Consider the following 13904-nt stretch of genomic DNA (forward strand, 5'->3'; position numbering starts at 1 on the left):
AGTATACGTATATATAATATGATACATACAAGTATGCGTAATATAAGCCAGCTCATGTATATATATATATAAATATATTATATAATGATGCCCAATTTATGCAGCTGGCAAAGTAGATGAAAAAAAAAATCGATCATTTCATATTTCATACACTAATTATCACAATTATTTTCATAAAGATTCAATGATCAAAAATAATAAGAGAGTAAAATATTTACTGATCCTTGATATCATCTGTTTCTATCTGCTTATTGCCTTGATGGTTTTCATTCATTTGTTGATCCAATTCTTTTTCTGGGGTCGGATGGTCTGGTTTAGGTTCTTGTACTTCAGGAATCTGATCATCATTTTCTTTGTCTCCATCTGCCTTTTCTTTATGATCGCCACCAGCCTCTTCATTTCCGTTGTTTTGCTCCTTTTCCTCCTCTTTATCATCATTATTTTCTTCCTCTTTATTTTCATTAATTTCCTTAAAATCATCACTATCATTGTAGTTATCCTCTTCTTGCTCAACGTAGAAAGGTTTCCAAACCTCCACCAGCCCATCTTCTCCCACGCTTCCGTAAACATCCACCAACTCACTGCTAATACTGATATCGTTGATCTTCCCAGTGTGGCCCCCGTGTATGAATTTCAAGCAAGGGTCTTCTCCTTCTTCACCAATATCTCTTCTGATCTCTTCGTCATAGTCGCCAGCTGATATTTCGTTCATATCCCATATATACACCCTACGGTCATCAGATACCGAGGTCAATATATTGGCATTATTCGGATGAAATTTAAGTTGAGAAATCGAATCGGCCGGTCCAAAAAGCGTGCGGAACGGGCGACCACAGTATCGCAAATCCCATAAGTTGATAACGTTGTCTGTCCCGCCGGTTGCTAGCATGGTAGATATCGATGAATGGAATTCTACCGAGGTGACGTAACAATTGCTCTTATGGGCATTAGGGATGTGGTATATTGGGGTAGATGGGTTGTTGATATCGTAGACTTCGAGATCTGGGGATTGAGAGCTGGCAGCAAATATGTGTGGGTAGTGATGGTTCCATGAAAGATCGGTGATGGGGGAAGTTGATGTGATGGTGCTGACTGGTGCCGCCGCCGAGGACGATGAGATATCCCAAAGGGCAATAGTAGCGTCTCTAGAACCACTGATTAATACGTTTTGATCAGAAGGTTTCCATTCCAATGCAGTTCCTGGTTTCTTATGATATTTTAGTTTTATTGGGTTGTTGGAAGATGATGAGGAATCGACCAAGAAATCATAGATTGATATATCGCCGGAGCTAGCGCCAAATGTCGCGAGTTTTCTTGACTTTGGATTGATCCTTATTATTTCAATCAAGTCATCGTGTTTCCATTCATTAGAAATTCTTAATTTGCTATGGTCTGGAGGGCCTGATGGAATAGGAACACTATGTTTTGTATGGCTGGCCAAGGTTGCCGGTAGTTCCACTTCGCCGAGCTGGAACATTCCAACATATTCATCATTTGATGGGGAGTTTTTTGCAAGAAGAAATTTTGCCAGAACATGGTTTTTTGACGCGTCATAAGTAACACCATTACTGAGCCATTCGAATACTGGTGAAGAATAAGGCAAGATCTTTAGTTGGATGGTTTGATATAATAAAGGAACGGTTTTCTTCCAAATCTTGTACTCTTCGTTGGTTATTTTCTCTTGGAGTTGGCATTCTCCTATAGGATTCTTGGTGAAGTGTTGTTGAAACTTGCTTATTGTCGCTGTCGGGGACATTTTTACGATTATTGATGGCAATAACTTGGGATACAATGGGGGTGGTTTAGTTATTGATCAAGATGGGATAAACTTCGCAAATATAAACATCTGCCTATTACCCGGTCAGAGAACAATTTTCCTGTTAGACACACGCCAGCACGCTGGGTCAATCTAGGTTAATCTTTCAACGCTAATTAGAGATTTTGGATGAAATTTATCCGGAGAGGGACCAAATTTTATGGGGTTATTGGTTGATACAAAGATCTATTTAGAAACTCTTGTCAACTTGGTATTTATCTTTTTTTTTTTTTTATTTTCTGTAGAATGTAGAATGGTAAGAACAGTCAGCCATTTTGTACGACCATGGTGAAATCATTAACAGCGGGAGGGCGAATAAGTACTGGAAACGACCATAATTGGCAGTCCTATAAACAAGAGCAAATGAAATCAATAGTAATGGTGATGTTGCCGATAAAGGCAGTTACCAAAATTTACGTATACAATTCTTGAAATAATGTTCTTGGGCACTACTAACTCAAGATATTGGTATTATTTGAGAGAAATGGTTTGTAAAAAATACTACTTACCGATTTCATTTTCAAGCTTGAGGTTGGGGTTGGGGTTGAACTGAAGATTAGGCAGTCACCTGTCATTATTTATTGAAGATGTTGCAACACCCAACCTCACTTGGTCGCCGCTGGCCAAATTCGCGAATAATACGTGCCTTGGAGCCCTGTCAGTAATGCGACATTTCACATGACTGTGGACTACCTGGTGTGAATCTTATCGTTATTCCACTTTGATGGTGAGTACAGCCCTTTCAGACGCTACAATGCTGTACATGTTGCGGTATAATACACGCAGACCAGATCGCTCCCCGTACTGCTGTGCAATGTAATTTAATTTCCGCCCAATAGTGAATAAATAGTGGACCCAAATATGAAAATGGGAAGAATCAAGAATAAGAATAAGAAAAAAAAAAAACTCACCAAAAGAGGGAAAATCACATACGAGCTAATTTGGCGGTGATTATTTGATTTGGGTACAAAACCACATTGTTTTGGGTATAAAAGACCACCACAACAAAAAAAAAAAGTCTCATCGGCACCGAATGTGCCCTTTTCAACATGCATCGGATGTTCAGACCCGGCAGTGTACTTACGGGCCGTTTTCTAGTGAATTAAGCAGAGTACCACCCACCACTGTGTATTAAACCACAGAGGTACGGCTGACACGGATAGTCCATTTGTCACAGAACCCTTCGTTCTGCTATATTATCACTCGATCTTATGTCCTTTTTATATATATTCCTCCTCCCCAAATATCCTAGCGTGCCAATCGTTATCCATACATATCCATTTTTCACGCGGTATTCCCGATCCACGTCAAAAAATCGTTTCAATTCAGCCCTTTGAGGAAATATAATTATAGCTAGCAGCTCCCTTTCCTTGCTCAACCAATATTATTTATACAGTTCAATTTGTTTCCATTATATTCTATTCTACCTCTCCTGCCCCATCACCAAAAAAAAAAAAAAAAATAATAATAAAGATAATAAAGACAAAAATGCTACCCCAACCATCCCTACTAGACCAACATTCGAAAAAGCCCTCACTCTATCATCAGTACCAGCATAATCCTCATACTACCAATTGCTTGCCTTCAATAGATCAAATGAGCCAGTCACCAATGGCCCCAACAATGTCATCCGACAGCTACTTCCGAAATACGTTGAAAAATAATCATAATGGAGGATCTCCAAGCTTCTCATTACCCCCGTTGATATTACCTCCGATAACTCGGGAGAGTTCGTACAATAATTCAGATTTTTCAAAACAACAACATCCCGGAACACTCAAGTTGCCCAGCATGAATGAAACCTTACCGGAACTAAACTATTTGATTTCTCAATCACCAAACAATAACTCACTAGCATCAAATATCAGCATGCTTACCTCAAACATGATTTCCACCATCCCACATCAACCATCAAGAGGGTCATATTTCCAAATTCCTAATCATACATCATCAGGAGCCAATATCACCAGTGGGTCTTCTTCTCCTTCATCCAACAGTACCACGTCGCTACCAATGTCAAGATCATCAACCCTAAGTACAGCGTCGTTGCCAACAACAGCTCTTCTGAATTTGACACAACCTTCCGACTCGCCAAATTCGCCCAACGCAACCCAGGTGTTTGATCCTACAATGGAGGTTCCACAAACCTCAGCGGCTCTGAAAACTAGAAAAAGAAAGAAGCGCCCTTGTCCTATTTGTAACAAGCTTGTATCTAATCTAGCAACCCACAAATCAACCCACATTTCTCAAGATGAAAAACCTCATGTTTGCAGTACTTGTGGGCGTGGATTTAGTAGACTTAATGATTTAGGACGGCACGAAAGAAGACATTTGAAGTTGGAATTCGAAACCGGGAATTCCAATGCCACCGATGCTGAAAGCGATGAATCGTTATCGGCTTGTCATCATTCATCATCTACTGCGAAATGCACAATCTTCAAATGTCCATATTGGTCATCCTCTAATAAACCATCAAATCCTCGTCAACCTTCGCCACATTGTCATGCTACCGGGCTCTTTTCTCGTTGTGACACATTCAAAAATCATCTAAAGGCCCTTCATTTCCAATATCCTCCAGGGACTCTCAAAAGAGACCGTGCAAGAGTGGGAGGAATATGTAAAGGCTGCAATACTCATTGGCCAAGCGTGGACCAATGGCTAGATAACCATGTGTTGTGTGAAGAAAGTGGGTGTAAAGGTAAAGCTGATGCTGGCTTCATTGTGAAAGTATAGTCGACGCTAGACATTTTTATCATTTTCCATATTCAGCCACACTACGAATACCTGTATTATATAGACATATATATAAAATAACTATAACGAACAATTCATCACAGAGGTATTTTTAGATGCCTACCTCACAATGTATAGTGATAGTAGTATACCACAGTTTCGTAAGAAGGAATGTGTCAGACCCCCTGCGATGCCGGACACGCAGCCCCGATCAGAACACCTTTTTTCGAAAAAAAAGACCTGAGAATCTCGGTCAGTGACTAACTTGATATCTCTCTTACTCTCTTGAAGATTAGACAAAGTATATCTGTATATACGTTCACGTACATGGTATACTAGCTGGAGAAACATAACTTTACCTCATTACCACCGATTACCACGGTTGCTTCAACGAACTGTCGACGGCTTTAGAGAACATAAGAAGCTAGACAGCGTATATATCAACAGAATTTCTTTTTCCTATTTTTTTTTTCTTCTGGCATCACGATAGATAGGAGAAAGATACTGTTCTTAGGCTTTTGGTTATTCTGAAAGAACTTGGACAGTTTGCGGAATTGTGTTCAATATACCTGGGCCCCTAGAGTTACTTGGAAGCAACCTTAAATATTTGCTTGGCATTCTTACCTATATTTGATCGACGTTGTGCCTATATTTGAAAAAGAGGTTCCTCAAGGATATTTTTGGTTAAATTATTATATAAAATTAAACAAAGATCAAAAAGATTTACATTAGGAAACTTGTTTGAGCTATTTGGAGTTCTTGAATAGTGGAGTGGCAACAAATATTTCAACTGTCATTTTTTTTTTTTTTACCCATCCATATTTTTGGTTCTTTTTTTAGTCCATATTTCTGATCCACACGGCTAAGCCTTTGATTTTTCATTCTCACCATTATTCTTCAATTCAGCCTGTCTTGAAGACTAGTATCAACAACTGCATCATAATAGAATATTCCCAAACATGGTGTTTATAGATGGTGTGAAATACGCTTGTCAGCGATGCATTCGAGGCCATCGTGTGACGACCTGCAACCACACTGACCAGCCATTGGTCAAAATCAATCCCAAAGGTCGTCCATCCACCCAATGCAAGCATTGTAAAGAGGGCCGGAAAAGTAGTAATTTGCATTCTCAATGTTCTTGTGGCAAAAAGAAAAATGCTGGCGCCAACGCCAGAAAGCAGAAAAATTCGACTACGGGGGAAGAAGGTAAAGTGTTGGGCGAAGGCCACGATATTAACAAGAATTGCAAATGCCAGGACTCTGAAAAATGTATTTGCAAATCCCGCAAAAAGAATGACAAGAAGGATCACAAAACTGAAAAGAAACCAGCAAAATTGCGAACTCCCGATGCTGGACGAACAGAAGTCGAGATCAAGAACGGGGAAATTATTAATAATAATGTCTTAGACCATGATCCTCTAATAAAGAAAGCATCTGAAGCCCCAGACTCTATGGTTTTGGGTCTTGATAGTATGATTGATCCCTCATCGTCCCGCGGTGTTCTCAATGGATTTGACTTATCACCAGACGGCGGATTTGTGTTTAAGCCAGAAGATATCAACGTTGAAAACAGGATGGGGGTAACAGGTGTGATTGATAACTCCAAGAATCACAATGGTCCAGGTTTAGGACTTAGTTCAGGCTTTGGCGCTCGTTTCAATATTGGAATGCACCATTCTGCTTCCACTCCATCAACTGTGGTTCCCCAGCCTGGAGGATTAGGATCATTGTCATCAATTGTCGGTGCAATTGACTTTCCTTTATCCCCAGGTTTCAATAGCGATTGGGATGTCAGTAGCGCAAATGGTAACGGGAGCGATGTTTCTTCATTGACGAATTTGGGATTACGGCATCAAGACTCGGTTGCTAGTTCGTTGAACCAGTTTACGGCATTGGAGAATTATTCAAATAATATTTTTTCAACTGCATCGCGATACAGTAATAATGCGGAGTTTGGAATGCAGAGATCAGTAAGTTTGAAGAAAAACTTAGATAATACGCATACACAGGAAAGGAAAATGGTAGGAGAGGTCAATGTTCCATTAGAAGAATATATTTCTCCAACAGACAAAGACAGACGTGATTTATCTCAGAACCAATCCACTGTGGATAATGATATCAATAATGATAGCAATGATATCAGTGTCCAAAACAATGGCAATAGTGATAATAGTAACAATAATAATGACAATATCAATGACAAGCAGAATATAACCATGGAAAACCATAATCTATTAGTGGATCCGAATGATTCAAATAGTGGAATCATCATACGAGAAAGAAAATTATCTGGAGGGGCCCCTACAATGCCAAATAATGTTGGCGGAAACTTACCAAGCAATTTCGATGCAGTGGGGCATGGTTTGCTAGATTTGTTTGCTAATGGTTGTGGTAATATCGAGAGTGCTGTTACAAATGGGGATACAGTGATGATGGACACCACAGCTGACAATATAAACAACTCGGATGCAAATCAAGTATTATCCAATGGTGGAAATCGTACGGACGGTAAAGATCTGATGTTTTCATTTCTCGGGGAAGAGAATTTTGGGGATTTTCATAACAATGATATGACTGGTATAATCAGCGATAATGAATTGAGCTTCTTTGGGGCAGAGACTCCTAATTCAGTAGCACTGTTTAACATCAGTGACAACCACCAAAATCACAATAACAACAACAATAATATGAAAACTTCTAGCAAGACTGCCCCAAGAAGTATTGCTTCCCCAAAAAATAATAATAACAATAACAACAACAACAATAATAATAAGGTCTCGTCAATACCAATGAGAAAGGATAGTAACAGTAATAGATCCTCGATTGTTAGTAACTCCTCTGGACATCCACTATACAGCAATTCTCATCATGGCGGCTCATCCTCTCATTTGACTAACAATAATCTTCATCATCATGGCCATCACCATCACCATCATTATTTCAACCCACATGATCCTTACACATTAAGACACACCAGCGGATCAATAAATGGGAGTACCAATAATGGTCATAATACTCTAATCAATGGTAAACCACTGTCAATTGAATCACCCAGTGGAAGACCCCCACTTTTTTCCAATAGCAGTACTGACTCTATTCACAGCTGGGCTGGCAATTCCAATAATAATAATAATAATAATAATAATAACGGTAATGTGAATGTCAATATTACCGGCAGCAAGATGAGCCTTGGTGGCCATACCTTGATGGGGGGAGGCCACCTTGGAACAATGATGAATAGCAACCACTTGAATTTACACAATGCCTACTATGCCAACCAAAGCACGCAGCCACAAAGCTCCCAAAGTCTCAATGGACACTGTGGTATCAGTACCAATAGAAATGGCATCAGCAGACCGCCGCTAACAAGTAACACCCTGCAGTACTCCACTAATGAATACTCGGCCAATGGGGAAGCCACCCTCAATAATCCTAGTTTCACTGGGGCGTCAATTGCGGAAATTGGCAGCGTTGATGGAATTCTTGGGGGAAATAATGGCGGAGGTGGTGGTGGCATATTAGGCGGTATTGGAACTACAAGCGACAATACAAAAAATCTTGGAATGAGTGTTGGCAGTGGTACCAACAGGAATAACGAAGGAGGAGACGGTCTGTTGAGTTGTAGGAAAGTCCTTAATTTTGATGAGGACATAAACAGTATCAAATCAATCAATTCTTTCGATCCTGGATTTTTTGATTTTGGAGCTACATAGAATAACATTTTCTTAAAAAGAGTCGTCAGTCCTAGTTGCAGCCAAGGCACTTACTTTTTTTTTTTTCTGTTTCTTTTTGACTTTTTTTTACTTTGTCTTTCGATATTTATTCTTTGGAAGCCATTCATTATTCTAGTGTTTTTTGGCTCCAATGTTTTGAGGGAAAAAAAATTGTTCAGAATGATTAAGAAATAATGATGATGTCTTATATTGTACTATTATCCTCTTTTTTTTTTTATTTTTTTTTCTTTATTTTATTTTATTTTATTTCATTTTATTTAATTTAATTTTATTTAATTTTATTTTATTTTGTTTTATTTTCTTATGAAGTCTAATGATTAGTTGAATTTGAATTTCTTTATTCTGTCTGTTTGAAATATTATACAGTCGATGTAGTATTAGTTATTAATATTAATACTGTGTTGAAATCCACAGAATTGGAAAGGATCTGCATAGATAAATCTGAAAATTTGACATGCTGTCTTGATGTCAAATGAATATAATAAACCTATTAAATGGAATCACTAAGAAAAATATAGAAGAAAAAAAAAAAAAACTCAAAAAATTTCCGTTTATTTACTAAACTAGAACCAAGCAAAATAGATGACTAGCTCCTCTATCTTAAAACAAACACTTCCCAAGAAAATAATCTTATTTCCTTGTTACCATTTTTTTTTTCTTTTATTGTTTGGAAAAGTTCAAGAGGAGCTGATACGTTCTATTTCATCTTGATGGTCATTAACTTCAACTCCCGCAACTCGTCAGCCTAAAAAACATTCTTAAAGCAACAAACTCAATGGGTTTTCAATAGTCTCCTTCAACGCCTTGATGAATTCACCACCAACGGCACCGTCAATGACTCTGTGGTCAAAAGTACCAGTGATGGTCAAAGTGTCTTCGAAAGCGAAACCCTTTTCGCTGCTGTTGTCGAGAACAACCTTCTTGTCAAGGGTACTGATGGCAATGATGGCACTTTGTGGTGGGTTAATGATAGAAGTGAACATGTTCACGGCTGGGTTCATGCCCAAGTTACTGATGGTAATGGTACCACCTTGGTATTCTTCTGGAGTCAATTTACCAATCTTGGCACGCTTACCCAAGTCTTTGATTTCCTTGGAAATGGTGGCCAAACCCTTGGAGTGGGCTTCCTTGACAACTGGGGTGATCAAACCGGTTGGGGTGGCAACGGCAACGGAAACGTCAACATTGGCAAATTGACGAATAACACCTTGGTCTTCCAACCAGTATGAGTTAACTTGTGGGACTTTTTGGGCAGCCTTGGCGATGGCCTTGATAAGAATGTCGTTGATGGACAATTTGTATTCACCGTTAGAGGCACCGTTCAAAGAAGCTCTAAGTTTAAGAAGCTTAGAGACAGACATATTGGAGGAGACAATGTAACTTGGGGAAGTTTGAACAGAAGAGGTAAGTCTCTTGGCGATGGTCTTTCTCATAGAAGAGATTGGAATATCTTCATAAACACCGGCGGATGGAACAGCTGGGGCAGCGGCCTTAGTAGCAGCTGGGGCTGGGGCAGCGGCTGGAACGTAGCTTTCGACGTCCTTGGCAGTAATTCTACCGCGTGGACCGGTACCGGTGATGTTCTTCAAAGAAATACCCTTTTCCAAAGCAATTGTCTTGGCCAATGGAGAAGCAAAGATTCTGCCAGCAGGGGCACTAGACTTGGTAGCAACAGCAGCCTTGGTGGCGGCTGGGGCTGGAGTAGCAGCGGCGGCTGGGGCTGGAGCAGCTTCTTCCTTGGCGGCTGGGGCAGCGGCTGGGGCAGCACCAGCGTCAGCGGCAGTGAAATCGGCAAATGCAGCAACATCGTCAGCATTTTCAACGTAAACACCGATTGGGGTACCGACTGGGAGGTCCTTGGTACCGTCTTCGACCAAAACCTTGGCCAAGTAACCTTCTTCTTGGAATTCAAAGTCCATTTGAGCCTTGTCGGTTTCGACTTCAGCGATAACTTCACCTGGTTCCAATCTGTCACCAATCTTCTTGCTCCAAACTGCCAAACCACCTTGTTCCATAGTTGGGGACAAGGCAGGCATTTGAATGACAGTGTGAGCAGGCCATGACTTACCGGCGTAAGCACGAGCAAAGTTGATAGCAGCAATGTTAGAGTATCTAGAATGAATTGTTAGTCACTACAAATTCTTCAATATAGATCGACATTCTCCCATGATATCTATAACTCCTTTCAACCTCAATTAATGAAGACCATTGGTATTTGATTTAAACATGATGCTCATAGTTTCATTACTATTATCTTTTCTTTGCATTTTTCTGGGGATTGATTCATGTGATATTGGATGAAGATATCTATACATACCTTGGTAAGGCTCTAGCAGCTGGGCGAGCAAATCTCAAAGCCATCGACATTATTGTGGAGGAGTATATATGTATTTTATTATTGGATTACCAAGTATATTAACCACAATCTGATTGAAGGGAGGGCGAGTGGTTCACTGAAGGTTGGCCGTGGTTTGGGGGTGAAGGGAAAAGAAAAAAAAGTAGGGACCATCCTAGTGATGAGGAAATAAAAAAACCGATTTTTTTCGCTATGCAAATACAATCACCAGATGGTTCTCGTCCCCCCCCTCCCAGAGTGGCCTCAGCAGGGGTCACACACCCTGTGATACAGTCATGTGATCATAAATCAAAAATGGGGTGTGGGGTACTAAAAGGGGGTTAATTTGTGTAAACAAGCGTGCACGTGCGTATCGCGTGCGCACTTCTCTCACCATCATCATGATCTTCTAAGTTTAACAGAAAGACTGGTTGAAGATTAGAACCATCTGTTAGTGTGGATTTCAGGAGCCATATGAACAATATCCGCTTCATTACGCTGACAATTCATGATTGTGATACACATTCAAGGGGACAGAAACCCCTGGAGCACTATAGCAAAGCTCTCGTTCCTATAGATCACATTCCTATAGAATTCAAACAATTAGATGGTTGGAGCTTGCACACAAAGCAGGTGGTGCAATGTTTTTGCATGGATTTACCGCCGTATACCTTCTTAAATCTGCCTGTTTGGGATATATATACATACAATGAAGTGACCAGTATACCATCATTGAAGCAAAAAGTTAGGGAGCTTGATATTGTGTTGGTAGAAAGGCTTAGAAATATATTTCAACGCAAAAAAATGCTTGTCTCTTTGCCTTGATGTCTATCAATCGTTATCCAATCAAGACCTTAGCCTTTGTATATCAGCCATTTTACGAAGAGATGATGTGTTTGCGAAAAGTAATACCAGTTACTTGACAGAAAGATAGGCTTCTGATAGGGTCTACGTGGTGTTAGATTTTGTCCCAGTTAAAAGAGAATTTTCTTTCAGCGCTCAAAATAAGTCTTTTAAAACTCCTGAGGATGCAATTGAACATGTTTTGACTACTTTTGGGATCCAAGATAAAGTATTATCTTATATTTCTAATAATCTTATCATCAATGATTGGGGTTTGAGAAAGATAAACTCGGCTGCGGGGGCCGAATTAATGCCTTGTATATTACAGACTACCAATTTACTCATGAGATATGTTTTGACAAATGTTGTGCTGGTGGAGCGTAAAAAACATGAGAGAAATAAACTTTGATAAATGAAAAGCTCATACAAAGCGAAATAGCCTTTTATTCAAAATTGACAACAATATGTTTAAAGTTAAATTCATATGGGATATATAAGAAAGCGATTAGAAGGATAGTTGGATCTACTCCACCGTTACCAGTTACCACCATATGGCGATCCAGATACTGATTATTCGAATGGTTTCTGAAAAATATCGAGAAAATATTGGATTCAGGAGTTCCAGAAATTACTGAACATTTTAATGGCATTAATAACCACGATATACAAATGCTCAGAGCAGATTCCAAATTATTAGAGTTTGGATTTGGGCATATAACTCAGCTTCAAGATTCTCAATTTGACAATTTAAATGGTTTGTTATATGTTTTGAGTTCGCTCCTGGCTCTATATATTTCGATTTGCTCCTTTTTCATCGAAGGTTCTTGTGGCTTATGCACTTTCCACAATGTTCCAATAAATGATAGAAACCAAAAAACTTTCAAAGAACTAGCGGAAGATCTCATTTTACTATTTGGGAAAATGCCTGATGGATTGAGGGTTGATCAGGTAAAAAATATCATACCAAAATGCAGCCCTGGTGTTGTGTTGTCATTCATCTGCACATCTCCAATATTCATTGAATATATCAAAAAGTATTTAAATAAGCCTGCAGTTCAATTGTACGTACTTTTTGACAGTGATACTTATTTTTGGACGACTTTATTTCCTGAAGATGATACGACTTTATTTCGTAACGATAGAAAATTCATAATAAATCATGAGTCCTTAAAGGCGTACATCTGGAATTTACACAAGGCATATCAAAGTCTGGGTGAGAGAAGTCTGTATAAGACAATCTTGTATAATACAAGTTTGTTCAAGACAAGTTTGTATAAGACAAGTCTGAAGCCACTGGTTATGTCAGAATTTTATAGCAAAATGCCAGAACTGAAAAATGATTTTAAAGATAGCGATCGTTTGTTCAAGGAATGTAATGAGCTATCTTCGTTGCTTTATGCTGGTAATTATAATTTGATTTCAGGAAAAACTTTGAAGTATATAGCAGAATTATCACAATTCGCCGCACAAAATATCCATGTTGTCAATGGAAACCTTGAACGTGGCTACCCATTAATATGTGATATACTGGAGGCCCGTAGGTACAGATTGATTTCAGAAAGTATTTCAGCTCATCTGAGAATAAAATCATACTTTACTGCAACTAACGGTGATAGTTTCTTCCAATTGAAGGAGAGATCTCTTTCTGATGTCAGTGAAACAACTCTTACTGTCTCTGAAGATATGAAGAAATCATAAGAGGTAGATAGTTGTGATGATATTAATGATCTACTTGGTGAGCTAAGTCTAGAGTCTAAAAACGAACTTGCTGAGCAATTGAATGACGATCTTGTTCGTCCAGATTGCGTATTGTATGAGGCGGAAATGAATTTCGATTATTTATCGTCCGGATGCAGTATTATGTGAGTTGGGCGATTATATCAACTATTTCTATCCCTATTGCGCGTAATAAAAATAGCTCATTCATTCACAGAGCTTGTGTATATTTAAGGGTATTTATCATGATGTAACATTAACTTGATTTTTTATTAACATAATATATAAGGAATAAGTGGTTTAGTATCTCTTTAAATAGATAATAAGTATAGAATATTAGTTATAAGATAAGCAATAAGATAGGTAAGAAGACAGGGAATAAGATAAGGATCCGATAAGAAGCAATCGATTAGGTAATGAATGAACAATACTGGTGGTATATGTTACACATGAGTTCGCCTTATCTACAGTATAACTACTTGGGTAACAGTAAAATTTTGATTTTTATTAATTTTATTGATAGATGAAATATAAAAGAACCACTACTTGTTTTCTTTGAATACTCATGAAAGAGAAATCTTCGGTTGAGAAGAGCTGAATGATTTGTTATATTACCCATTGGTGGCGTGTAGCCTCTGCAAGTTTTCGCTACGCTTTTGTTGTTACATACTTCCATTCCTACATTATTATTGTATATACTTAGGGACTTTATTTATAATAGAGGATT

At 38.8% G+C, this 13904-nt stretch overlaps 7 protein-coding genes across 7 annotated transcripts; 4 read left to right on the plus strand and 3 right to left on the minus strand. All coding sequences in view use genetic code 12, as the record gives it.

The window, feature by feature from the left end:
• Positions 1-214: 214 nt before the first annotated feature.
• DASC09_035860 (WD repeat RBAP46/RBAP48/MSI1 family protein) lies at positions 215-1756 on the minus strand (the record flags this gene model as incomplete). The annotated part of the gene is made up of 1 exon (XM_064997185.1): positions 215-1756. The coding sequence occupies one exon, from the start codon at positions 1754-1756 to the stop codon at positions 215-217; it is 1542 nt and encodes a 513-aa protein (XP_064853257.1).
• A 1548-nt stretch (positions 1757-3304) lies between these two features.
• DASC09_035870 (Stp4 protein) lies at positions 3305-4549 on the plus strand (the record flags this gene model as incomplete). Its single annotated transcript, XM_064997186.1, has 1 exon — positions 3305-4549. One exon carries the CDS (start codon positions 3305-3307, stop codon positions 4547-4549), a length of 1245 nt encoding a protein of 414 aa, XP_064853258.1.
• A 959-nt stretch (positions 4550-5508) lies between these two features.
• On the plus strand, positions 5509-8262 carry DASC09_035880 (copper fist DNA-binding domain-containing protein; the record flags this gene model as incomplete). The annotated part of the gene is made up of 1 exon (XM_064997187.1): positions 5509-8262. The coding sequence occupies one exon, from the start codon at positions 5509-5511 to the stop codon at positions 8260-8262; it is 2754 nt and encodes a 917-aa protein (XP_064853259.1).
• Positions 8263-9041: 779 nt separating this feature from the next.
• On the minus strand, positions 9042-10650 carry LAT1 (dihydrolipoyllysine-residue acetyltransferase; the record flags this gene model as incomplete). The annotated part of the gene is made up of 2 exons (XM_064997188.1): positions 9042-10395; positions 10601-10650. 2 exons carry the CDS (start codon positions 10648-10650, stop codon positions 9042-9044), a joined length of 1404 nt encoding a protein of 467 aa, XP_064853260.1.
• A 792-nt stretch (positions 10651-11442) lies between these two features.
• DASC09_035900 (uncharacterized protein) lies at positions 11443-11870 on the plus strand (the record flags this gene model as incomplete). Its single annotated transcript, XM_064997189.1, has 2 exons — positions 11443-11481; positions 11553-11870. 2 exons carry the CDS (start codon positions 11443-11445, stop codon positions 11868-11870), a joined length of 357 nt encoding a protein of 118 aa, XP_064853261.1.
• A 34-nt stretch (positions 11871-11904) lies between these two features.
• DASC09_035910 (uncharacterized protein) lies at positions 11905-12111 on the minus strand (the record flags this gene model as incomplete). Its single annotated transcript, XM_064997190.1, has 1 exon — positions 11905-12111. One exon carries the CDS (start codon positions 12109-12111, stop codon positions 11905-11907), a length of 207 nt encoding a protein of 68 aa, XP_064853262.1.
• A 19-nt stretch (positions 12112-12130) lies between these two features.
• DASC09_035920 (uncharacterized protein) lies at positions 12131-13159 on the plus strand (the record flags this gene model as incomplete). The annotated part of the gene is made up of 1 exon (XM_064997191.1): positions 12131-13159. The coding sequence occupies one exon, from the start codon at positions 12131-12133 to the stop codon at positions 13157-13159; it is 1029 nt and encodes a 342-aa protein (XP_064853263.1).
• Between the last annotated feature and the right edge of the window lie 745 nt (positions 13160-13904).

Source organism: Saccharomycopsis crataegensis (assembly GCF_037102585.1).
Source record: "Saccharomycopsis crataegensis DNA, jcf7180000000084, whole genome shotgun sequence".
In the NCBI taxonomy this organism is placed as follows: Eukaryota; Fungi; Ascomycota; class Saccharomycetes; order Ascoideales; family Saccharomycopsidaceae; genus Saccharomycopsis; species Saccharomycopsis crataegensis.